The sequence below is a fragment of the Echinops telfairi genome, unplaced genomic scaffold (genome assembly GCF_000313985.2).
Source record: "Echinops telfairi isolate 266 unplaced genomic scaffold, ASM31398v2 ScPeMD7_60;HRSCAF=208, whole genome shotgun sequence".
NCBI lineage: Eukaryota > Metazoa > Chordata > Mammalia > Afrosoricida > Tenrecidae > Echinops > Echinops telfairi.
Genome location: NW_022103958.1, coordinates 17,548,183 through 17,574,580, shown reverse-complemented (window position 1 = coordinate 17,574,580; position 26,398 = coordinate 17,548,183). Strand labels below are relative to the sequence as shown.

General features: G+C 51.2%; 1 protein-coding gene across 1 annotated transcript in view; it reads right to left on the bottom strand.

The window, feature by feature from the left end:
- ABTB2 (ankyrin repeat and BTB domain containing 2) overlaps positions 1–26,335 on the bottom strand; it is a 194,418-nt gene extending 168,083 nt beyond the window's left edge. Inside the window, exon 1 of the mRNA XM_004708282.2 lies at positions 25,378–26,335. Within this exon, the coding sequence (XP_004708339.1) occupies positions 25,378–26,260 (883 nt within the window). The 5' untranslated portion in view covers positions 26,261–26,335. The remainder of the gene's footprint in view (positions 1–25,377) is intronic.
- Between the last annotated feature and the right edge of the window lie 63 nt (positions 26,336–26,398).

The window sequence follows — 26,398 nt, the reverse complement described above, 5'->3', positions numbered from 1 at the left end:
GGGCAGCAGGGATCAATGGTCTTACCTCTAGCAAATACGTCAAGTTATGGGACAGACAGAAGTTGTCCTTGGAAATGTGTCAGAACCCCAAGGGCACACTGGTGTGGTTCACAGGTCAAGATGTCCAAGGGTGACTCAGATTGATCTTTCAGCTCTCAATCCAAATGACACAGCACCCAAAACCAAGCTAGGCCCACATCCTGAATCTGGTCTAGGGACTGTGTTCTTCCTATAAAACACACAACTAACTGTGTCACAATTCCCCCCTCAGTCCTCTCTCTCCAACGCACGATTTCTGGAGGGCAGCAATGGTAACTCTTCACCTGGAGGCTGACACACGTGTGAGAGGAAATGGGTGTGCTGCAAACATGTGCTCAATGGTCTTCAGCTAGCCTAGCCCTAGACCATATCACACATTCAGGGCCTATCTACCTGTACAGCCTCTCTGTGTGTCTCTTATCTTCCCTGCTACCTAAAAGCGCTCCCTTCTACCTCACCACCCCCCTTCATGAGACTGACCCACAGCCAGGGCTATAATACAATACACTCAGGCTAAAGGACAAATCATAAAGTATGCCAACAGTGTCCCCAATCCCTGAACTCAGCTAACTTTATGTTTTTCCCTTGGACCATTATAACTGTAGAAGTTCAGACAATCACAGGGGTAGATTTTTGGTTTCATGCTGTTTTTTTTAATGGTTTAAATGTACAAAAGAGTTGTGCCATCATCACCACAATCAATTTGAGAACCTTTTCATTCATCACCCATGATTAGCTCTCCCATCACCATAACCCTAAGGAACTAGTATCTACTCACTGTCTCTGTGGATTACCTTGTTTAGTGCTTTTTTTCTTTTTTCTTTCTTTTTTTTTTTTGAGGAGCTGGGAAAAGTTGCTTCTACGGCCATGAAATGGCCAACGAGCCTGGTGCCCAGGGCACCCCCAACCTGGGGAGCAGGCCTGCCCAGCCCTCAGTCCAGCAAGGCCTCTGTTGGTTTTGCTAATCGAGCAAACAGAGGTTCTTTCAAATAGAGGCAAATGGGCAGCTTTCCTGCCCATTTCCTCTGCCTTATGAAGCAAAAAGAACTGGTTTCAGAAAAGAAACCCTGAAAGCCGCAGAGGACACCATGTCAGAAGTGTGTTCAGGGAATCGCAGGGCATGGATGGGCTCGCAGAGCACCAGAAAATAAAGGGGGGACCGCCAGCAATTAGGGGAAGAGACCTGCTTTTCAGGGTGCAAGGCCTGGGAGTCAGCGTGACAACAACTTGCACCAGAGCCACACGTTCATTCTCATGTTTACTGTGCTGGCAACCGTTTGACTAACAGCTTCACGTGTGTTGTTTGATTTACCATATATGCTCGAGTATAAGCTGACCCGAATTATCAGCCAGGGCACCTAATTTTACCACAAAAACTGCCTAAAAAATGTGCTGGAAAACTTGGCTTATACATGAGTATATACAGTACTTCTCTTCACTCAACCCCAAGACACAAGTACTGCTGCTTGTTTTTTACAGATGAAGACACTGAACTCAGACATTCGAGAACAGGAAGAATTTGTGAATGGAGACAATAATCAGAAGAGCAGTCACTTGGGGTGTGAGTCAGAATCCACTCGATCCACTGGGTATGTTATTTGTGGGGGATTGGGGGAGGCGGTGGCTATGAACCAAGAAAGAGCACGAGGGTACCCCGTGGGGTAAGGAAGTTCTAGACCTTGATCCTGACCTGGTGAGGTTTCTGCCTGTGTCAAAACTCACCTGAGCTGTACACCTCAATTTGAAATAAAGGAAACACCAGTAATCACTTCGACTTCAAATCACAGGGCTCAGATCTCAATATTGAATCTAGGTCTCCGTCCTCCAAAAGTCGTGCTTTGTCTCTTCTGTTTTATCAAGTTCTGATGAAGGGGCGGGACGTGAGGAATGTCTCTATCCACATGCCACGAACCCCAGAGCACACGGCCTGACCAGGGGTGTTGCAAAGGCCCCGCACGTTCCCCCTTCCTGCCAGGGACGAGAGCCACAGGTAAAGAAAAACCAAAGGCAAAGGTCACAATTCTTGGTGGTGGCGATGAAAGCAGAGAGGTCTAAGATCGTACCAAGGCAAACACCATCCCGATCCAACCTAAATGTTTCCTTCCTGGGAAAGAGAACCTCCCGGCCAGCACAAATGCTCCTAAAGCAACCCTAATGAAAGCCTGGACATCTGGCGGAGCCAGGACAAAAACAACCACGTCTTTGTTCCGCTGATTTAGACACACACAGGAGCTTATGTCCGAGACCTGCACCAAAGCTAGGGAACAAGGCAACTGAAATATCCCCAGTGTTCTGTGTTCCCCACACGTGAGCCACTGGGGCTGGCAGTGGAAGGGCTTGGTCGAGTGGCTTGTTCCACAGATGGCAGGTGACCCCACGGAGTCATAATGGTGGCCTGTGGAGGGGTCCAGGCAGCTCACCAGCTAATAATAATCAATAGCTACTGTCTATTGAGAATGGGTGTAACTCTTGAAGCGCAGGTGCCCAGAAGTGGGTGTTTCCTCATCCTTGGACCATGATCATTTTAATTTAATCATAAAACTTATCCAAAACAAAAGATAGAGCCAGGCAATAATCTATGGCTAAGCCCAGCCCCCTTCATGAATCCCCGTCTTTCCCTCCCTAGCTTCACCCGTCGTCTTGTTCCCCTCCCCTCCCTTCTCCTTCTATACTGTACTGACTGTGCCTGGTGTGGCAAACCATTTGTGTTCAGCTGCAAACTGAACTACAAAATAACAGCCAAATCTCTTTTGGAAAAAGTCCAGACAGAATGCTCCTTAGAGGCAAGGACGGTGAGACATCATCTTGGCACATGTTGCCGCGAGAGACCCGTGCCTGGAGAAGGACACCTTGCTTGGTAAAGCAGAGGGCAGTTAATGAAGGTGGTCCTGGGTGAGACGGACAGACAGTGGCTGCAACCACGGGCTCAAACATCAGAACCGCTGTGTGGACGGTGCGGGACTGGCAGGGTCCCTTCTGTGGGCTGGGGGCTCACTAGGAATCGGCACTGACTCAACAGCACCACGCCACAACAAAGTGCCATGGTGGTGATCTGAGACCACCCGTGGCGCAGTGGGAGAACAGCGTGGCGATCCCCTCCTTCACGGCCACCACCATGGTCAGCCTGCTGGAGCAGGCTCTCAGAGACAGTGGGGTCACCTCAAGTCGGGAAAGACTCAACAGCCACCATTGGCTTTAGATGTGCTCTGTAAAGTATGCTTTGTTTTTTAAGCTTACAAAAGTGCTCGGGCTGGATGTCATCTTCTGAGATGATTTTTCCACTTGTTGATAAGATTCATTCAAGTGATATTTTTCTTCTGGTTCTACTTACTTATTGCCAACAGAGTCTTGGCACGTTGTAAGAAGCTTTGCTTACTTACATCTTCCCATTTCATCTTTATAGCCCTACAAGATAAGTGAAGGCCCCTCATCCCATTCTATCGATTAAAACCAAGACATCGGGTGGAGGGTGCTGAGCAGCTTCATTCCAGAGTCACGTTTAGTGGTACCAAGCCCCAGTTCATCTCCAAAGCCTTTGATATCCCCATGGCAGTACTCAGGGTGGGTTTGGTGATGGGTGGGTTCCTTCACCACACCAAGAGAAGGGTCACCACAGAACCTCCTTACCCGACTACCTACCTTCTCTTCACAAACCAGTAATCACCATTATCATCATCATCATCATCATCATCATCATCATCATCATCACGGCTAACCGAACACCACTAAACGCTCCTGTGCCAGGCGCAGTTGCAAGCCTTTTGGCGGTATCGTTCATATCACCCTCACCACAGTGATGAGGGAGGTAGTAGTATCTCCACAGACAGACAAACTGAGGTACAGAGATGCAACATAATTTGTCAAGGAAGCAGTCGGTGCAGCATTGAGCCTGAGTGGCCCAGCTGCATACACATACCCTCAGGACACAGATGAGGGTGGCCATCTGAGAGTACCCAGCCTTGCTAAGGCAAAGGCTCCGTCAGAGGCATGAGTGAAACCTGCATCCTGGAGGCTGGTTCATTGATTCGGCACTGACTTTGAGGAATACCCTGGCTCTAGGTCTCGGCCCCAGGAGAAGAGATGCATGTAGGTGCCAGAAAGAAATGAGAGGAAGGAGTGAAGGAGAAGAAGAGCAGGCTGAAATCCAGACAGCTTCAAGCAGAGGGACATGGCTCACTGGTGCTGGCTCCCCAACTCAGGCTGCTCCCCCGGGTCGGAGGGGGCAGGGATAGTGCCTTGAGAAGAAATGGCACAAAAGACCCTTCTGGAAAGATATTTGACATCCTACTTATACGCCACACTGAGAATTCTTATGTGAATCATTCCCAATAGCCTATTTGTATTAACTAGGAAGCTCCAGTCAGCTCCCAGTAATGGAAGACCTGGGCTTTCAGGTCTGACAGCAGCCACCTCCCCTCCCAGCTCTGCCACCTGTGGCTTGTGGCAAGTCATTTTAACCGTCTTCAGGCCTCCGTGTCCTCCCTTTAAAAATAAGGATAACAGTACCAACCTCGAGGGCTGTATTAGGATTGCATGAGATAACTAGAATCGTGGCCATCGTGTATTACGCACTCAACAACATACATCTCTCTTAGCTTTGCCTTACATTGGTTGGGAGAATTTAGCAGGATGGCATCCCATGAACACTGGCGACTGCTAATATGTCTTCCCCATCTTCTGTTGCTTAATCACACAAACTTCACCCCACAGCTGGCAGATGAGACCCTCACTGACCAGCCTTGGACATCATCCCTCAGCAGCCTCTCTCCGACCTTTCCCACGCGGGGCTCCTTCAGAGAGACCTTTGTCGGATGCCTGCTCGTAGAAGGAGAGGGGCCAATACATTAAAACTCATCTCCGAGTGACGCTGCCTGTTCATTCAATGACCTGAGCAACACTAAAAACAAAACAAAACATGTGTGCTACCTCTGAAAGCACTTTGAGAATGGTTTTCACCCGACACAGCGAAGGTGGCCCCCAGCATATACATTGCTAAAATGCCTCAGTGTGTTAGCTCCTAGCCAAGGCTGGCAAGGGCTGATTTAGGGGTTTCCTGCATTTCAGGGAAGAGGTGGAGAGGTGTGTGCTTTTGCAACTGGTCAGAACACACACACTCTCTACCCCCTCCCCGGTCTGAGTCTTTGTGAGGTCTGAGGGGCCACAGATGAACAGAGGAGACCACAGCACCTGGAATTGACAAAGCAACTATTTGTCGAGAAGAATCCGAGTTACCCATTAACCAAGAGACATTCGTCACTGCCAAGGAGTCACACAAAGGACAATGGTTTGGTCAGCCTGGAGGGCCAGCACGGGCCCCAGTCACACAAGTGGTAGCATGACAATAGCATGTTTGTCCCTACACCCTTTCTTTCTTCCCTCAGAAGCTTCCCGTTGAGAGCACTGCCTCCTTGGAGGGAACCATCTGCAGAAGGGACTTTGAGGCGCTGCCACTTCTCAGTCGCACTGGGATTCCCCGGTTTAAACCCATTTCTCATAACAAGGGCGATAAACAGGACCGGACAATTCCACGACAGGCCACTCCAGGCTGTTTGGGCTCCACTGTGTGCAGCAGATTTGGCACATTCTGGATGCTGGCAAATGAGTGATGATTGCATGACTCTATGGACACATCAAGCCATAAATGACTCCTTTATGAACAACGCAACTGCGATGACACTCTTGGACTAGACGGTCACGCAGCCCGGTCTGGCTGGAGGAAAATGGGTTGGTGGCTACCATGTGAGGTACGGAAATGACAGCCCTCAGTGTTGCGCATTTTACCTCAGGAGGCTCTGGAACAGCGGTTCCCAACCTTCCTCGTGCCGCGACCCTGGAATACAGTTCCCCATGCGGTGGTGACCCCCAACCATAAAATTATTTTCGTTGCTACTTCATAACTGTAGTTTTGCAAGTTATGAATCATAATGTAAACATCTGATAGGCAGGATGTATTTTCATTGTTACAAATGGAACATAATTAAAGCATGGTGATGAATCACAAAAACAATATGTAATTATAGATTGTGAAATATTTATTCCTAATGACAAATAAATGAAATTTTGTCTTGAAGCATGGTATAGCATGGGTAACAGTCTTCACGCCGGGTACTTGTAGGTGGACATATCTGCATTTAGGCGGACCCGCCTGGAGAGGGATAGAGGAGTGGTGTCTCGGTTCTTAAGACCATCGGAAATATGTGTTTTCCAATGGTATTAGGCAACCCAGGGGAAAGGGTCATTCGACCCCCAAAGCGGTCATGACCCACAGGTTGAGAACTGCTGCTCTAGAAGGAAGACTGGCCGTGTTGAGCCCTATGATATGCACATTCCATTTCGCTAATATTCTCTTTCTGGATAGAGAGAGAGCATGTTTATAAGTAAAAGCACCAACCACATAGGTGTGGACGACCCCCAATGCTGAGGCCCTGGCGCGGTGATACAGAGGCTGGCAGTAGAAGCTTAACCTCCTGGCTATTCTGTACCAGGCACCGGCACAACCACCTTGCCATGTACGTTTCGGTCTCCCTAACTTTACTGATGGGAAATTTAAAGCACAAAAGATGAAATAATTAACTGTATGTAACAGTCTTTTCCTGTAAAACCCTATGGGGCAGTTCTTCTCTGTCGTACAGGGTGTCAATGAACTCAACAGCAATGGGTTTGTTGGGGTTTTTCTAGGCCAGTGCTGGGGCCGAGGTTTGAACCCATCCCCCACCCCACCGGCTCCCCCATGTTCTCAGCTCCTCTCTACTCAGACAGGTCTCACTTGGTTCCACTTCCCTCAAGAACACTCATTTCAAAAGCATCTTCTGCGAGGACCCCACAGATAGGCTGGATTTAGGCAAAATGTGCCTGTAAAAAGCTAGACTCGAACGTGGAAGGAACAGGCGGTGTGTTGTAGGGAGTTCTCAATGGTTCCTCATTCAAGTAACCAACCAACTGCCCCAACCAAACCCCTTGGGACCTACATCAAAGAGACGTGAAGGAGAGCAGCAGAAAGGGCAGACCTAAGGAGGCACCCAAGTCTAATGGAGCAGCAGTGGCAACAGTAACAACGGCACTCCCCAAAGCCCACTTCCTCTTCTTCAAAATGGCAACAGTATCTACCTCAAGAGGTAATTGTGTGGCTGAAATGAGAAATGCACTTAAACATTGTACTCTATTATAGCAGCTGCACATGTCAAGCATCAAGCTAAACGTTTCATACATGCGTTCATTTTGTTTGGTAAACTTGGCTGCCCCGAGTCCTTTAACAGTCGTAGCAAATAGGCAGAGTAGAACTGCCCCTCGGTTTCCGAGGCGTTCATCTTTGTATGGAAGCAGGTTGCTCCATCTTCCTCCCAGAAGCGCTGGTCGGCTCATACCACTGACTTCTCCTTTAGCAGCTGAGCACCTAACCACTTCACTACCAGCCAGCCACAGAATTCTGGTGAGGCCATTTTTAAATAACCATCTTATTGCCCAGGGACCATCTCAGAGAGGCCAAGTGACTTGCCCAGGCCACATAGCTTAGTAATGTCGAAGGTGCGATTCCCAGCATGCACTGTAGTGTTATTAACCATGGGCTCACACTGCCTCTTTCTGTGGCTTCTCAAGCCTGCCATGAACCAAGCACACAGCCTGTAGGACAGTCCAGGTGTGGTGTTCTTGCTTTTCCTAGGAGTACAGGTGATGGTGAGGTAGGAAGAGGGAGGGAGGGAGACGGCTCCACAGTCCCAGAGTGTTCATGTAGAGCGAGGCCAATGTCTCTGAGTGCACCTTTCAACAGACAAGGGCGGGCTGGAAGCACACAGCAGCCCCTTGAAACCAGAGTAAACATAAAACCTGACCTCATGTCAAGGGTGCAGAGGTTAAAGTCACAAGAATCGATGGTCTTAAACTGGGCTTCCGTGAATCTTGCCTTTTCTGCAAACAATGGGCTTCAGAAACGACAGGAAGAAGGAAGAATTTAAGACCTGTGGAAAATCCAAAGAGCTGGTTTCAAGTGGCTGCTCGCTAGTTCACGCTGGAATGGCAGCCCTGGCCCAGTCCATGAGAGAACTGTCTGTGACGATGGAGATGTTTAACAATGGAGATGGCTGATATGGCAGCCTCCACCCACAGGGCCACACCATAGGGCAGACGTTGGGCTCTACGCTACTCTAAGACCAGGGGTTCACAATCCACCCAGCAACGCCCCAGAGAAAGTCCTGGCAATATGTCTCCGTAAACATTACAACCAAGAGAGCCCTCTAACCCCAGGGGTCCCCGGCATGAGCATGAACGGCAGGGCAGTGTTGTGGCTGTAGGTCTCGCCACCCAGAGCAACAGCCCTCCGTACAACGGACGGAGCATCCCTGCCCCCGTGCCTTCCTCACAACATGTTAAAGTGAAGCCCAACCTTGGGGCATCATGTAAGTCGATCTCACTGAAGGTGATTGTTTGGGAGATTTTGTTGTTTACCCTTTTGGCCTGATCTCCATGCGGCTACTCAGCGCTTGAAGCGTGGCTAGCGTGACTGAGGGATTGATTTGATAAATCCTATTTACCTTAAATGGGAACAGCCACCCAAGGCCCGTGACCACCGGATTGAATGGAGCAGCTCCGAGGCTCTCCTCGTGTGTGTCCGGCCTCCTGGACGCCCCAGGAGAAGCCCCCTCCCAGGCCAGGTTTGAGAGTGAACAAATGAAATAAGTGATTCTCGCTCCAGCAGCAACACCACACCACGTAAGATCTTGGAACCAAGGCAGCTGGAAGAGACACACGGTCGATTCCAAAACAAATGTCTTCTCATTTTTGGTTTAGTTTTTCCCTAAAAAACAAAACAAAACAAAAGAAGCCCCCGGTGTGTGGAGAGCTCCCAATTAAAAACTGTAGGAGAGGTTGCCACTCTGGCTGGTGACAGACTCCTCTGCCTTATGAGGGTACAGGACTAAAGTATGGCAGGCAGGAACAGCCAGAGGGCAAATACGAAGAGCCCCCCACTCTCTGAGGTGTCATCAATCAAGAAGAATTAGACTCAAGGAGCTAACAGCTTCCAAACATTCTTCCTCTTGGACTATTTTAAGCAGCCAGCGCACACAGTCTCTGGGAAGTTATTCCATTCGCACAGGAGAAGCGATGTGCTTGGCAGGATGTCTCTTTAAACAGGCAGACACAAATACCTACACCACAGGTCTCAGGCCGGTCGGGCCGGCCACCCCACTGAGCAATGCGACTATTTTAAGGCACCTAAATGGCCCAGTTGTTCGGTTGCTTAATTCAGTTCCTCTGGACCTCTTGGACCAACCCATTCATTCCTCTCCTCAGGAAATCACTGGATGTGCTTCATCCCCACCCAGGCCTCTCCCAGGGAGGAGACAGGGAGGGGAGGAGAGAGGGAGGTGGCAGAGCGAATGAGGACTCTCAGCCCCAAAGACCTTGGTTAGATCCCGCTGTGCCATTTACTAGCTATGCTACCTGGACTTCTCTGAGCCTCTGGAAAACAGGTAGCAGAACCTAAGGCTTACACGATAATATAAAGTTACTGCACAGTCAGGTACTGAGTCAGGGACTCATCTCATAGTACCTAGCAGATCCGCTTTGAGAAGTCAGTGTCTTGGCTCTTCCGGCAGGGGAGGGTCCACAGTGGGCATTACGGGTTGAATGTGTGTTGTCAGTCCTAACCTCTGTGCCTGTGGTTATAATCCCAGTTGGGAATGGGTTGTCCTTGTTATGTGACTGATGCAGGATTGTGTCTGGTGACCCTTGAGTCAGTCGGTTGTGCTACAGAGATTAAAACAAGGAGAGGTCAAGACACATGGTGACACTTAAGGAGCCAGGAAGCTGCAGAGACAAAGACCTTCCCTAAGAGCCCACAGAGAGAGAAAACCTTCCCCTAGAAGGGCGCTCTGAACTCGGCCATGTTACCAGGAGAGCCCAGTCCCTGGAGGACCCCATGCTGGGGAATATGGAGGGGCCGGAAAAAGAGGAAGGCTTTCCACAGGGTGGATGCACTGACAGGGTGCCTGCAACAATAGGCTCACACATAACAACGGTGCGAATGCTGCAGGACCGGGAGGTGTCTAATCCTATTGGACAGGGAGTCGCTTGAGAAAATCCATTTCTGTTTGCGAAGGCCCCCCCCAGGGGGTAATTCCTGTTGGAGCAACGATAGCTAATGAAGATGGTGCGGCTGGGCAGAGGATCAGGAGCAAGGCTACCTAGCTGTCATGACAGTCTACCATCGATCAGCTGTGAGACCTTGAGGAAGTGACTCAGACTCACCACACCTCAGTTCCTCCTCTTTGAAGTGGAAATAGTATTACACAGACACACACACCATTAGAAGGATTAAGAAACATGGATCACTAGAGTAGAGAACATCTTTCTACAGGGCCACTGTCATTCTGAATCTAACTTGGCCCTCTCTGTGCAACACACCTAGCAACTCCAGCGTCTCTCGGGTGTTCTCCGGAGAACCTTCCAGACAAGGCGGTAGTGAAGGAAAGTTACCGTCCTGGGTGGGGCAAAAACCCGAGTGCTCTGGAACAATGATTCTTTTACCACTAATAACAGCTAATGTCTGAGTGCTCGTTGCTTGCCAGACTCCCAAGATCTCTGCCCACACCATCTGGGCCCTACTCCAGACCATTTAAATCAGAATTTCTGAGGGTGGAACCTTGCGAGAGAAGAGAGAATGAAAGGAGAGCGGCAGAGACGGAGACATGTACACGTGTGCACACTTTGTCCTCAGCTCTCCAGAGGAGTCCATGGTTGATGATCACGGCAAGAGCCACCCCATGAGATGGGAGCTTAGATTATCCGCATTTAACAGAAGAGGAATACTGAGGTGCAGAGACAAGAAGTAATTTAACTGGCAGGCAACTGCCAACTCTTGGCATTTCCGTTCTGGAGAATCGGTGTTGCTAACCCCCACATCCACTCCACCAACGGGACCAGAGGCGGAACCATCTCATGGGCACTCCCTCAGAACTCCCAGAGTCTTTCCAAGAATCCTCCAACTGAATGTATATCGTTGGGAGTTGCTGACAGGTCAGCTCCCACTCATGGCAACCCCGTGTATAGCAGCACGAAGCACCCTCTGGTCTGGGCCCACTCAAGGGGACTCTCTTCCTGACTAAAGTTCTAACGCAGGCTTAACCTCTAAGAATACTGAAAAGCTGCCAGAAAACAGTCTTGCTTCTTCAGACGTGAAGGACACATGCAAAGTCACAGGCAGCCATGAAACAACTGGACCTAATTAAATAGACCCCAGGCCAATGACAGGAAACGACAGGTTTGATGATCTTCATTAAGGCTGCCTGCGGAAAGAAGCCAGAGCAAACCTCAGGGAATCTTAAGGCCATCAACCAAAGAATTATAAGACTGATCATTAAATATCCATTGCCTGAGGGCCCACTCAAGCTGCTGGATGAGCCCACCCTCTGGAAGGGCAAAGAGGGCAGTGTTTCAATCCATCATAGAATTAAGGAAGTTGAAGACAGCCTTTCCTCCCAGTCAGGGAGATCTACAGGCCAACCACCTAGTTGACATCTCCGTACATTAAAAATGGGAATCTGGTGGCACAGTAGTTAAGTGTGGGGTTGCTAACCACAAGGTCAGCAGTTCAAAACCCCCAACTGCTCAGGTGGTAGGCAGGCTTTCTATTCCCATTAAGAGTGATAGTCTGGGAAACCCGTAGGGACCGTTCCACTCTGTTCAATGAGATCAGTAGGAGTCTGAATTGATTTGACATCGGTGAGTTTCGGTTTGACTACTCTGAAAGGACATCGTGCTTGGTAGAGGGTCCCTACAAAGGAGGAAGACCCTCAAGGGGATGAAACGAGACAGTGGCTGCAACAATGGAATCAAACATAATGATCACGAGGATGGCCCAGACCAGAGGGTGCTTCCTGCTGCTGTACATGGGGTTGCCATGAGTGGGAGCTGCCCTGTCAGCACCTCCCAACGATATACATTCAGTTGGAGGTAAGCAGCCAACATCATACTTGGATCTTCGGCCCAGTCCTACTTCCTCTCTAGCCTTCCCCAAACAGTCAACGGACACTTCATTCTCCCAGTTGCCCTGCCCATGAACTTAACATGTCTTACTTGATACCGCTCTCCAATCTCACAGCTAACAAATCCCATTGGCTCCAACTTCAAGATAAAACAACCTAGCCCACGTCACTATCCTGTCTCACCTGGATGACTGCAAAAGCCCCCTAACTTGTCAGTTGCTTCCATACCTGACTCCCACAGAAAATGATCCTGCTCAAGTGCAAGTCAGATCCTGTCATCGCTGGCCTTAAGTTCTTCACATGGTGACAGGCTCGCTCAGCATAAAAAGTCAAGGGCCAGTTACACAAGGTCCTGCCTGAAGACTCTCCCCCACCAACGCACCTCCCATGCTCGCCCCACCCCAACCACACTGGGCTCCTGGATCAACTTCCTTGAGCCCCCCGACACTTGTCCCCGCTGTCTGGTCAAGCCACATTGGCTTCACTGTGTCCCTCAAACATGCCTTCTTCCTTGCCTGTCCTTCACGTCTGTTTCATTCATGTCTTCCATCTCCAAGACCTGGCATACTGGCTAGTACTCGACAAGTCCTCACGAAATACCTATCGAATGAACAAGTGGATGTACCCTCAGCTCTCAGCTTCACCGCTCTTCATCCTCAGACACTCCCACTGTCACCACCATCTGTCTCCTCACAGGCCAACCTGACGGAAAACCAGGCAGCTTCTCCTAGGATACTTCGCAAGCATCTGCTGGGCAGTGGGAGGTTGTCCCGGTGCCTTTTTAGAGGGGGCTCTCTCATCTACTACAGAACTGGGTCCCCGACATAGTTCTGGCCTGTTCGGCTCTGCCTGGGAGGATTACACCCAGAGGAACAGCTGCAAGCAACGTGTTCCAAATCTTCCTGCCCCCTCCCCGCCCCCGAGTAAAACGTGATTTGCCCGGCTGCCGAGACGAGGTAAGCAGCAGCTACCACCATCCCTGGTGTTCACAGAGGCAACACTCGCTGCGGGCCACACGTTCCCACTTCTCCAGAACAGCTCACTGGTCTTTCACTGGGGGATTCGCAGGGCATGGAGTGGGGAGGAAGGGGCATGACCAGCCAGCCACTCCACATACCCAGCCTCTCCTCCTGATTTGCCCGAGCAGGACTCAGAGCCTGCGACTATGAAATAAGTTGGAGTTTAGAGCCGGCACACCTCCGGGTACCGGACTCTGTGCTTCAGCCTGCAGAGTTCGTGGCAGCCCATCATCCTCAGTTACTCTCCTTTTCCCTCTTCTTTGAAAGGCCGGCCCTGCCAACTGCAACAAACAGCGTTTAAAAATATCTTGCTGGATTATACAGCTCTGCCTTCTAAATTCCTCACAATGCCTCTCTCTGTCCCCACATAGTATAAAGAAGGGTGTAGCTTAATTTTTTATTTTATTTTTTCTCCTTAGCTGCTCCCCTGCTATAAATACCTGAGTCTGGGTAGGCGAGCTTTAAACACCCACTGAATGAAGTCACTTTGGAGTGGGACCCTCCCCTCCCCACCCCACCACACTGGCCTGCCAGGGCCTCAACACAGCTGTCAAGCACTGCGGTGGGAGGTCAGCCAAAAGCACACAGAACTCATCCTTCTGAGGGGAGCTGGGAAGGCAGGCTCCAAGTACAGTAATCACATCTAATCCCAAGACAAAAATGGATTGGGCTGAGTCCCACCCGGCCAGCACTTCAGAGAGCGTCCAGCCCTAACTGCGCTGCTTTCCCAAGGACGCTAATGGCAGGGCTCAGCCTTAGGAAGATGATTTCACCGTGTCTATGTGGGGTTTAGAAACAGTACTAGAGACAGAGGAGAACTGAGGCAGCATCTTCACACCACAGATAAGGAAACAGATGTCCAAGAAGACAGGGTGATTCACTCCAGGTCACAGAGGGGGCACTGCCCTAAACTGGCTACCCTGGATCTCTCTGGGAGCTGGGGTGCAGAGACTGGCTCGGGTGCGAGCCTCGGCCTGTGGGAGCCGCTTTAGCTCTCCTCACAGCAAACACTGCTGTTCTTACGGGAAGAGGCTGAAAAACAAAGTTCTCAACAACAGACTTGGCCCTGATTTGAGAGACGAGTTTCATGTGAAGAGAGGCCCTTTCACACTCTCTAATCTCTCCCCTCCCCTAACCTTGAATCACCAGGGCTTCCAAGTTGACAGCTTAAAAGTTTCCATCCCGGGGCTGGACTTTCCCTCGGCTCATCTTTTGAAAAGAGTCCCGAGAAAACAGTGGGTAGTAGGACTAAGCACACCCCTTGTTGTTTTGGGATTAATGGTAAATGACTATATGAGGGAGGGGCTTCGCAAAGCTCACGGGAAATGTCCATTCTGTGCTAATGCCGTTTCCCCACGAACTTTTGGAAGCCCCCTTGGGTGTATGTATGTTTTCAGGTGCCAAGAAAACTGCTGTATGACACTGGGGGCAGGAAAAAGACCAACACACCTGAATTAGTAGGTAAGCCATTGCTGGCCTGTCCCACTATTATGCCAGCCAGATAAATGCAGCTGGACCCCACAGAGCCCAGTGCAGATAATCAGCTAATCGGTGGTATTTGTAGGTCAAACATTTATCACAGCTGAACCTTTCCTGATCCTTCCCAGGAAACAACTTGACCAAGGATTAGGAGGTGGCTGTGTTTACCTCTGAGAGCCGAGCCAGTATTTCTTCCCATTCCCACCTTGACCCTACGCCCTCTTCCTGCTGCCCACCACCCTCCTCCCAAGAAAAACTACCACCAGCACAACAAAACGAACTCTAAACTAGAAACTGAATATATCATGTCAGACTTAATTGATCAGAGAAGAATGTTCTGGGGCCTTCTGATCTCACCTGTTTTGTGCTGCTGTCTACCTCCTCTGGCGAAAGCAAGCGAGCCCACGTCCTCACTGAGCACATTTGCCTGCCCCACTTTCATTTGGTGCCAGGATTGTCCTGGCCTGAAATGCTGTTTCCCGGGCCACGGAAAATGCTTAACTAGAAGCCAAATTCCACAGCAGAAGCAAGATTGCCCGAGGCCCTGTCCTTCGGCCCCTCCTGAACCCCGGTTTGCTCAGTTAAAATCTTTTTGGATTACTTTTCTCGCTGGGACAAGAAGACACATGACACAGGATACGTGCATTTTAGGGGCCAAGCTTTCAACCAACCCGAGGGTCACCGGGAGGTCTGGGGCTGTGGGTACAGATGAGCCAAGGTGCCGGCATTCTCATCGTCACAAGGGCAAACATCCGTTCTGGAAAACACTGCGTCCTGCACTCAGGCAGACGTCTTCACATCTGGGTAAAAGATGTGGGAAAAGTTTTCCTTTGTGCCATGTTATCTCACCCGACTCCTCCTCCACGTCTGATATCTGAACTCTCCGGCCAAGCAGGACTGGCTGCCCCTCTCCAACACATACTTTTCTCCCTCTCCTCTGCCTGGGAGCCTCCATGTTCTCTGCACCACCGCCCCAACCCCAACAGTTCTCTTTCCAAGCACCCCTCTGTCCCAGCCCAGCTCACGCTATGGCCCTTCCACCATAACCCCAAACTCCCCTGCAGCCTCCCTGGCCAGATGCATCTCGTTCCGATGCTCTTCAACAAACAAAAGCCTCATGGTTCTCCTGTAGGACATGGAAACAATATTCACATAATCCTGTGAGGATTAGTTTTCCCAGGGTCTTCAGTGCGTTGGTAGCTGATGCCCAGGAGTCCCCAGGATGTGCTTGAACATGAGGCAATCACATGCATCCAGGGATTTGCTGGGTGCAGCCAATCAGCTGTAAGACGATTAAGGTGAGATGCAAATGCCCTTACTCAGATCACAGTCTTGAGCCAATCAATCACAAGGAAGTGTCCGGTGGGTGGGCCTGATTCCACGATGACAAGCTTGCTTGCTTTGGCTGGGTCTGGAGCTTACATCAGGAGCCCTGGTGGTGTCGGGGTTATGCACTGGGCTGCTAATCACAAGGTCCGCAGTGTGAAACCACCACCCAATCCACAGGAGAAAGGGGAGGCTTTCTACTCCTGTAAAGAATTACAGTCTTGGAAATGCACAGGGGCAGTTCTACCATGTCCTGTATGGTTGTTAGGTGAGTTTGGTTTGGGGTCAGAACTTGCATCTATCTGGCTCATTCTCTGGTTCTTTGGATGTGAGCCAGCTGCCTCCCTCCTGGCCTGCTGATCCCAGGAATCGCCAGCAGCCTGCTGTCTGACCTGCCAATCTAGGAATCATCTGTCCCTGCAGCTACTCAAGTCAGGAGAAGCCTCCAGTCTGACATCTGATCCACGGACTTGGCACTTGCCAGCCTCTACAGCGGTGCAAGCCATAGCTCTGAAGTAAACCTCTCTCTCTATGTCCCTATATGTCAGGCACATTGGTTTTGCCTCTAGAGAACAGAGGAGCTGGGAGGAGCAAAGGAAGGAGCTCCCGGGAAGCACCAGGATGGGCACAGCACATGGTAAGTGGCAGTTTTCAGCATCGTTTCCATGATTTGAATGCAAAGTCGACATGCTACTTGTTGGTAAGCTTCCAGGTGCTTGCTTTGCTGGCCCTACAACATTCTGAACTCCTTCGGGGTCGACATCAATCCTTACCCTCCCTAAGTCAGCCTCCTCTGCTTGGGACATGGCTGGTCCTTGGTAAGCTCATCAGTCGTTGATTGAAGACATGTCTCTGGCTGGCTCGGGCTGTGTTACTTAAGCCTCTCTTCCCAATCCAGTATGCAGCTCCCAACATGTGGCAAAAGCTCTGAAACCACTGAGGCCTTTTGTACATACAAGCAAGCACACCACAAAGTGTGCTTACATGACAGACCAGCGACACAGAAACACCTGCCATCCCTGTGTCTCAGGACTGGGTGGCTGCAACAAGCCAGGTCAGACACCTGCTCCCCAGGGCGGGGAACGGGAGGGGCTCTGCTTTCACTGCCTGCTGACGGCCCACTTCATTTGGGGAACCGTCCAGCCATAATGGAGCAGAGCACAGGGGTGCTTTCCTCCATCAGCTGAAGCCCCCCTTCCCTCCACACAACAACCATTAGTCACCAAGGACAACCTGGTGACTAATACTTGTCACCCAGAGGCTCAGGGCAACAACCTCCCCTGTATGAGATGCCCACCTCAATGAAAGAACACAATTGGTGCGCCTGGCCCAAGTTGGCAAAATCGATGGTGCCCATTGGAAGCAATGTTGTATGTGCCAGGCTACACATGGCAGAACCAGGCCGGCTGCTGTTGAGTCAAGGCTGACACTCATGGGAAGCCCCTGGATCAGAGTTCAACTGTGCCCCGGAGCATTCCCAATGGCTGATTCTCTAGAAGATGCTGACTATACCCTTCCTGCCAAGGCTTCTCTGGGCAGACTCCCATCTCCAACCATTTGTAGCAGCCAAGTACACTAACCCCCTGCCCACCCAGAAACTACCCCTTGCCAAGTCTGATTGGTCCTCACAACAAGCCTAGTACTACTTTTAGTCCTATTTTACAGAGCAGTGTAAGTAGGGGCAATTTTGCCCTTCGGGGAATACCTGAAAGTGTGGAGACATTTTTGACGGTCACAACTAGAGGTGGGGGGTACACCTGGCATCTAGTGGGTAGAGGCCGGGGATGCTACTAAACATCCTACAAGGCACAGGGCAGTCCCTACGCCAAAGAACTATCCAGCATCAAAGGTGAATAGTGGAGAGTTGCGTAGCCTAACTTGCTATGCAAATTTTCACCCCAAACACAAAACAAACAGCACCAGGACTGAGACCCTTGTTGCCAAGGAAGAAACTAAAGCACAGAAGTGGCACAGGTGGTGGAATCAAACAGCTTGGGATGAGGCCGCTGGGATATATACCTGGCAGCCCCACCTGTTACTGCCCATCTCCCCACCCCACAGCCCCTGAGCGCTTTGGAGGCACCAGTGTGTAAGTACAGAGTAAACTGCCCCCGTGGAAGACCAGAGCCCTGGTGGTGCAGGAGTTAAGTGCTTAGCTGCTAACCAAAAGATCTCCAGTTTGAACCTAGCCCGCTCCTTGGCAGTAAAGACTACAGGACTGGCACCCCTATAGGGCAGTGCTAGGCCTCTAGCAGCCCGATGAGTCAGAACTGACTCCGTAGCAATGATTTTTGCTTGTTTGGGTTTCGTATAAGAACCAACTGCCAGGAAATGGAGGCTCAGAGGCTTTAACTGGCTTGAGGGCAGGGGTCAGTAAGAAGCAGAGGAAATAGGGACCCAGTTTTCAAAGTGCTTTGGAGCATTTCAATGCGGCCTTCCGTTCTCCTTACCGTGGCTGAGCCAGCAGTCAGGCACTGTCGTGGGCTCCAGGGGTTCGAAGCTCCCTTGGAAAAGGGTCTCGCGCCCAGATCCCAATGCCCTGCACATAGATCCCTGTGACTCCACCTTCCCTGGGCCCCATGAGAGGAGCACTGCAGTGGTGCCTGCAGCCCCTCCATTCTGATGAGCTTATCGACCAGCCAGCAGCTGACACCTGTCAGCTCCCTGGGCAGCCCGCTCCTGCCCTTCTGGAGCGAGTGGCAATAAAGGCGCCTTAAAATCGATGGCATCTGCAGGCCTGCCCCCTGAGGGTCCTTTAGAGGTGGAGACAACTCCCCATCCAGGTCAGTGTCTTCATAGCGGCTGTGGAGATTCACCGGATTCACCAGGTCCCAGGGGAGGGACCAAACAGTTAAGTGCATAGAGCAGTGGTTCTCAACCTTCCTAATGCTGCGACCCTTTAATACAGTTCCTCATGTTGTGGTGACCCCAAACCATAAAAATTATTTTCACTGCTACTGTTCTGAATCGGGCAACCCCTGTGAAAGGGTCGTTCGAACCCCAAAGGGGTCTCGACTCATAGGTTGAGAACCGCTGGCCTAGAGACTGGCGATTCAACCCCATCCAGGGCACCTTGGATGGTGGGCCTGACGATCTGCTTCCAAAAGGTCACACTTGGAGATCGACAGACCAGTTCTACTTTGCACACGTGGCCGTGGAGGCTCTTGGTGTGATGACAATGTGCCTGATCTCAGCAAGCCGTAAACAAACACCCTCAGAGGGCATGCTGTTGTTGCCCTCCATGCCATTCTGCGGAGGGCCCCTCACTATTCTTGACTGTGAGTCCAGCCCTGGGCTCGAGCGAGGTGGGGCACAGCCCTGACCAGGCAGGTGCTGAGGAGGAAAGGAAGTATGAAGGCATGGCACAAAGATCAGGCCTGTCAGCCTGGAGGCCAGGGCATCCACCCACCCAAAGTGTCATCCGGCTAACAACAACTGTCGTGGGGAGGCGGGGTACGGACACACCTGTAGTTACCCTGTTACCATTAGTTGTCGGGTTGTTTCTGACCGATTTCATGTAGTTTATGCATCCCAGCAGTCTCCCAAGGGCACCTTTGCAGCTGGGACCCTGGGCTCAACACTCACTCTGGAGGTGGGTGGGTTGGGACATAAATGCACTCCTCTGGGGGGGGGGGTGCTTTGCCGGCAACTAGGGGGTATTGCTGTCCCTAAGGGACCTGATCACCAGTGTCAATCCTCTTAGTGATTTATCTGTTGCCTCCTGGGAGCTCTAGTGGCAGAGCTGCTCATACACTGGACTGATCAGCACAAAGTCAGCAGTTTGAATCCACCAGCCACTTCATGGACAAAAGATGAGGCTGTCTGCTCCTGTGATGAGTTAGTCTCAGAAGCCATGGGCCGCTAGCTCTACTCTGCCCCACAGGGTCACTGTGAGTTTGGGGTTTGGTATTAGACCCCTGTTTTTTGTACTCTTCCACCTTGGGTACCAAATTAAGACCCCTCTGTACACTGTACTCTGTACACTGTACCCTGTACACTGAAGGCATCCTGCTAACCCGACAACCCTCCCATTCACACTGACCTCATCACAGGCAGCTGGCTGACTCCGCTGGAAATCAGAGGTTAATAGGGGAGTGGTGTTGCTATGGCATGGGCACCCCATAATGTTGCTGCTATTCCTCCACACCAAACTCACACTGCCAACGAGGCGATGCCAACTCACGGTGACCCTAAAAGACTGAGCAACCGCACCTGTGACTTTCCGAGACTGTGACTGTTTATGCGGGGTAGAAAGACCCGTCTTTCTCCTGAGCAGCGGCTGGCGGTTTTGAAATGCTGGCTTTGCAGATTGCAGCCGAACTCATTACCACTAGGCTCACATCCACTATTTCTCATGGAACTATGCATTGGCTGCCTTGGGAGAAGCGGTTCTGTGCTTTTTTTAATTTAAAAAAGTTTATTGGCATATAATTAACCCCATGAAATTCAACAGTTCAATCATATGAAGAAGAGTTGTACAATCATCACCCCCCTCTAGTTTAGAGCATTTTCTTCTTTCTTGCACTCCTTGTTATCAGCTCCCCATTTCTCCCCAACCTCCCCTGCCTGACCTCCAAGAAACCATTAATCCAGTTACTGTCTCTATAGATCAATGGTTCTCAATCTGTGGGTTGCAACCCCTTTGGGGGGTTCAAACGACCTTTTCACAGGGGTCACCTGATTTATAACAGTAGCAAAATAAGTTATGAAGTAGCAACAAAAATAACTTTATGGTTCGGGGGTCACCACAACATGAGGAACTGTACGAATGGGTCGTGGCATTAGGTAGGTTGAGAACCACTGCTACAGATGGACTTGTAAACCTCCTTGGAAGCATTCTGCCCCACCATTCTCACCCAGTGAGGTTGGTGGGTTTGAACTGGTTCTTTAGAGGAAGGTGTCAAACAAATTCAGATGCAAATTCTGGAAGCAAAATATTTGTGTGGTGGGCCTCACCCTACCCCTTTCAAATGTTTATTGAGCAACTGCAGTGTGCTAGGCACTGGCAGGACAAGGGGGCAGGGATGACTCTGAGCTCAAAGTCAGAGGAGGGCTGGGTCTTCCAGGGAAGGGTCGGGGCAGGCAGGTGAAGTATTCTGGAGGAAGTGCAACACCTGCCCTTGTTCCCCCACCATAGGCTGGGGTTGTGTTTCTAGGCATGAAAGAGAAAAATAAGTTTTCCTTTCCAATGCTTTGCCGTTGTTTCAGTTTTACCAGCCCCTTGGCTTCTGTAAACCGGCCAGAGAGCAGGGTGGGCAGCCCTCCCTGCCTCATCAGACTACCCAGGTGTGGAAACTGATTAAACAGCAAATAGCAGCTCAATTAACCCTTGCTCCTTGCGCTGATTATCTCAGTGGAAATCCATCCCACAATCACCTCCCTGAATCAATCCCCAGCCAGGAGAAGGGCTCCCGCTCCCCACTCCAGATGCAGCCCTTTTACAGCTTAGCTGCAAATGAGATGTTGAGACTTGCCCTACCGGTAAAAAATACCATCATTCAGAAAAGCCTGAGGTCACTATCTTTTTATTTTGCCTTTAACCCCCAAACTCGCTGCTATCGAGTCAATTCTGACTCATCGTGACCCCAAATAGGGGTTCCAAGGCTGTACATCTCCTTTTGGAAGAAGCCAGCCTCACCTTTTGTCCACGTGCAGGCCTTTTGTCCACGTGCAGGCACTCGGATGGCACTGATGTCAACATTACTGGCTATTACCAATAAAACGTGAGAGAGGCTTTTCCTGTCAATTATTCACACCAGTCACATGTCAAACGTTTATTGAGCAACTGTTGTGTGCTAGGCACTGGCAGGTGAAGGGGACAGCGATGGCTCTGAGCTCAAAGTCCGATGGCAGAGATAGCGCTGGGTTCTGTGACTTATTGAGGAGGCAAGGTCCGGGGCAGGGAGGTAAAGCTTATTTTAATTCTTTAATAACAGAGTAAATTATTGGCTGGCTCTCTTGTCTCCACCATTGAATTGCAAGCTTCATAGCTATTGCTCACCGGGTAAGCCACAGCACTTCTGCCAGTAGGAGGTCCAAGGGTCAGAGCTCAATAAAGATTTGTTGACCGAGTTGATGCTACATACTGAGCACTCACTATGTGCTAAGATCTTCAAATCTGCACTATCACTTCATCCTCATTATAACCTTATGAGACGGGTGCCATTATCCTCCTCCATTTTATACACGACAAAAAGGAGGCTTAGGATGAGTAAAAAAAATGATCCTGTGCCACTCCTATCCATGGCAGGAGAGCACTCTGAACCCTGTGAGGTGCCTCCGAGTCTGTCCTCACCAGCACTGACAGAACAATGAGCAATGCTCCCATCCATCCTGGGCACTGCTTTGGCATAAGAATTTCATCACCAACATCCTACCACCTCATTGTCTGGAGTTCAAGAGTGGAGGACATCTCGAGTGCCAGGAAAGCGGTCAGCAAAACAGTCGAAGGAGAAACTTGGAAGTGACAAGGAGCGTGAAACGTACATACCAAAAAGAGGAGGAGCCATCTCTTTCCGACAGCTCCTGTTTATAAACACTCCTTGGCTAAAGTGGTTTCTCTACCTGCCCATTAGGAAGCCACCAAGATACCATTGTTTACTGACATCACCCTGGGAGCAGGGGCATCAACACCAAATGCGCAGGCTGCGATAGCTAGCCCCTGCTGTTCTGTGCAGCTGAGATCATACTGTATCAACACTAAAGAACTTCTTATCCATCTTGGGCTGAGCACAACCGTATTTGTCCAGCATTTGAGTAATGGATAGGCTGGATTAGGGCCTTGAAATTCCTGGTTGGAAGACATTAGACTTTTAAGAGCCCCATATAGCTGAGTCAAATGCAGGTGCCCTGCTGTATAATTAGCAGGCCTGACAACAATGATACATAATTTAAAGGTAAGACCAGCAGGACAAGAATATGAACTCTTCGTCCCTCCCCTGTGCAACCGCTCTGCGCTTGGTCTGCTGCTGTGTAATCTGGAACCTTGCTGGCCCTTGGGTCCTGCCAACGTCGCAAAGGTTCTTTCCTCGGCTTCCCTCTGAAGCTGGCTTTCGGGCCCAACTGATTCATTGCTCCTCTTCTAAGCATTTAATGCCCTTTGTCTAAAGAAACTTCATAAATCAACCCAGCTATTGTTTAGCGAGGCCACCCCAGCTTCTCACGTATGAAAAATGAGCGTGCGACTAAGTGGAAGCGAGTGGCCACCTCGCCTCTGAGTGCCTTGGAGACCATCATGCACAAAAGGAGGCACTTCCTGACCCTCCCAGGGCCTTTGTCCTCTGTAATAGAGGGGCTCCTACTACCCTGACTACCACGTAAGCAGGATTGCTTGGGGTGGGGAAGAGGTCCAATAATGGGGTCAAAAGCCGATTCTGTAAAGAAAATCCCACTGAAGGATGACTCAGATAAGAAATTGCCCTATAGGGTAAGGCCTTTAGTGGAAAACACCTGTTTTCTAGTACTTAATTTCTGGTCACTGATAGAGGCAGTTGCTCTTATAAGCCTCAAGTTGTAGTGAAAGAAAACAGAGAAGTGCTTCATTTTCTTATTTCTTTACACTAGTTTGCTTTATACAGCGAGGGCCTCTGTGTCTTCTCCTGGGACCCCTTGCATCTTCCAAGTTCAGCCAGGGTCTTCCCTCAGCCAAAAGTACAGAACCCTGCCTCTGAGCTATGACCCCTGACTGGAAATCACCCTGCCCTCCACTTCCCTCCTGGAGGGGGTGTTCCCGGTGTGGACAACACCAGTCTGGAGGGCAAAGCACAATGATCGGCTGTGACATCACCATCTGAAGTTCCAGTCTGACCTTAAGCCTGAGTAAAGCTGAAAGCAAAGGAGGCCAAGATTCTTGCGTTCCATCCGGGCACCCTTTTACTTTAGAGGCTGTGACAGGAAGAAAAAAACCCACAGACGGTGATAGTAAGCCACACGTACTCCCAGAGGGCCCCCAGTGTGCCAACTGCCCTGCTTGGAAATGGAACAAACAACGATAATGACAAATTAAAATGTGGTTTTCTTTCCTACAGTGGTTAGAAATGTGGACTCTGGAACCTGAGTTCAAATCCCAAGGTTTGCAATGTATTACTTGTGTAATCTTTAAGAAGCCCTGGTGGCAATGTTGGGTAAGTATTGGACTGCTTACAGACAGATCAGAAGTTCAAATCCCTCATTCTCTCTAAGGGAGAAAGATGAAGTTATCAGCTCCTGTAAAGACTGACAAGCTCAAAACCTATAAAAAGTCACTATGAGTTGGAACTGACTGGATGGCAATTTTGTGTGTTTGTGTGTCTGTCTGTCTTCTGCAGGTTGTCAGGGAGGATTGTACAGTCTTGGGCAAATTACTCACCCACCTTGGTTTCCCCATTGATAGGGATAAGATTGATAGGGACAGCTACCTACCAATAAGTAGGGTTATTCAGATTCCATGAGTTATCATACAAGGTGCTAAGCTCAGAAACTGGCACATTGCTGAGTGCTGTTTGCATGTTGACGATAAGGTTAAACTCTGCGTGAAGATGGGTCCTCTCTATCTTTCTCCAGTAGCTACTGGTCTGCTGCTGCTTACTTATTTGTCCCTGAAAGCTACCCTGAAATGGTCATCCAATCAGACAGCAAGGATGTCTGAGCGAGGAACCATTCTGAATAATTCATGGTTTGCCAACTCCTGAAATTGGAGTCTGGTAGGCAGCTTGCTGTTGAGTGCAGGCCACACCCTAACGTCACCTGGGGCGGTGGTCAGATGCTCTGTGCTCATCCTCTGCCAGAAGCCATGCCATGTCAGAAGAGGGAAAACCCTCCAATGGCTCTGTTCCCAGATTGGACACCATGCCGTGCCCACCTCCTCCCACCCCTGCCCCATCCTGTGGCACACAGGAGCAGCCTCTCCTTCAGGAAAGCCGACCTGGCTGTGCATTGAAGCTACCACGGTACATAGAGCGTTTTCACAAACTGCTCACCTGGCAGGTGACAGCATGGAAAACCAGGCCGTGGAAGCCAGCAAGTGGTTCCTTCTCTGGAAGGGGAGGTTCAGGAGTCACAGATTCCATCATCTCACCCACCACCCTTCTACTTCCTGAGAAAAAGCCCAACTCTGTGTCTTTAGCAGCAGCACCAGGCCCTGGACTTCTGGCTGTCCTCCTCCCAGCCCCATGGTTCACTCAGCTCTCCAAGTTCAGAGTCCTTGGCTACAACTAGGCTGGGAGACCCCAGCGGCAAAACCACACAGCGTCCATCAGCTCTCAAACTAGAGACCCAATCAGACAAGGGGGCAGGGCAGTAAGCTTAGCTCCATCTCATGCCCTCAGTGAACAGACCCCGGGAAGTGCCAATGCCAAGCAACACGGGTTGGCGAAAGTCAGCTAGGGCTTTACCACTGAAAGTTCATCTCAGAAGAACAATGTCTGGGAGTAGTTTCTGTCCAGTGTCCTCCTCCACCTTAAGCCCCAAGGCGTTCTCCCAGAACCCGGCACACCCATCACTTTCGGCCTAGGGCATCTGCCCTCCCCGCCCGTCCCGGCAGCCGGCGCGCTTACCGTTGGCGTTCTTGCCGCAAATGAGGTGCTCATAGGGCTGCAGGACGCCCCAGAGCTCGGGGTCGTTGTTGATGACCATCTCCAGGGCCTCAGCGGACACCTCCCCGCCTCCGGCCCCTCCACCGTCGGGGCTCTGGCTGGCCAGCACCCGAGCCCGGATCTCCTCCACCAGATTCTCCATGCAGGCGGTGAGCGAGATGGCCGCGTACTCATGGATGCGCACGGAGATGCGAGTGTCCACCATCCAGCGGAAGAAGCGGCCCACGGAGAAGGTGAGGCCGCAGCGCGCTGACTTGCCCCGGCGCAGCCCGTCTCCGGCGCTCATGCTGTATAGGGACAGCGCCTTGACGGCGGCCAGCGTGCAGCTCTCGGCCAGCGCCCAGCTGTGCACCAGGCGCACGGCGCTCTGCACTTCGAAGCGGGTGCACTTGGCGTGCAGGACGCTCAGGCGCTGCGCCTCGCGGGCCACGCGGATCAGCGCCCGGCGGAGCAGCCCGGCCAGGCGCCGTACCGCCTCACCCGAGAAGGCTGGCGGCCGCCGGCCGCTGACGCCCTTGCGGAGCACGCGGGCCACGTCCCCCTCGGTCCAGGGAAACTCCTCCAGCTCGGGGAGTCGCGGGCAGCGCGAGAAGAGGTCGGCTACCTCGGGGTCCTCGGGCAGCACCGTGTTCACCGTGTCCCAGCTGTTGTGGCGGCTGTTCATGGAGCCCGAGTAGCACCACCAAGCAGCCCCGCGGTGCTGCTGCGCCAAAGAGTTGAGCGCCTGCGAGTTGGACTTGGAGGACGAGAGGCTGAGCGAGCGGCACGAGTCCCCGGCCCCATAGCCGGAGTCCAAGGTCAAGTCCTCCAGCGTCTTCAGAGTGGAGCTGTACGTCCCGGCCATGGGGAGCCTGCCGGCGGCGGCCTCGCAGAACGAGGGGCGCTCACCACCCCATGGCCCCTTCCCGAAGTGGGCGGAAGCCAGCTCTAGGCGCTCCGGGGCGCCCGGCCCCCTCTCGGCGCCGCGGGGACCAAGGGCCGC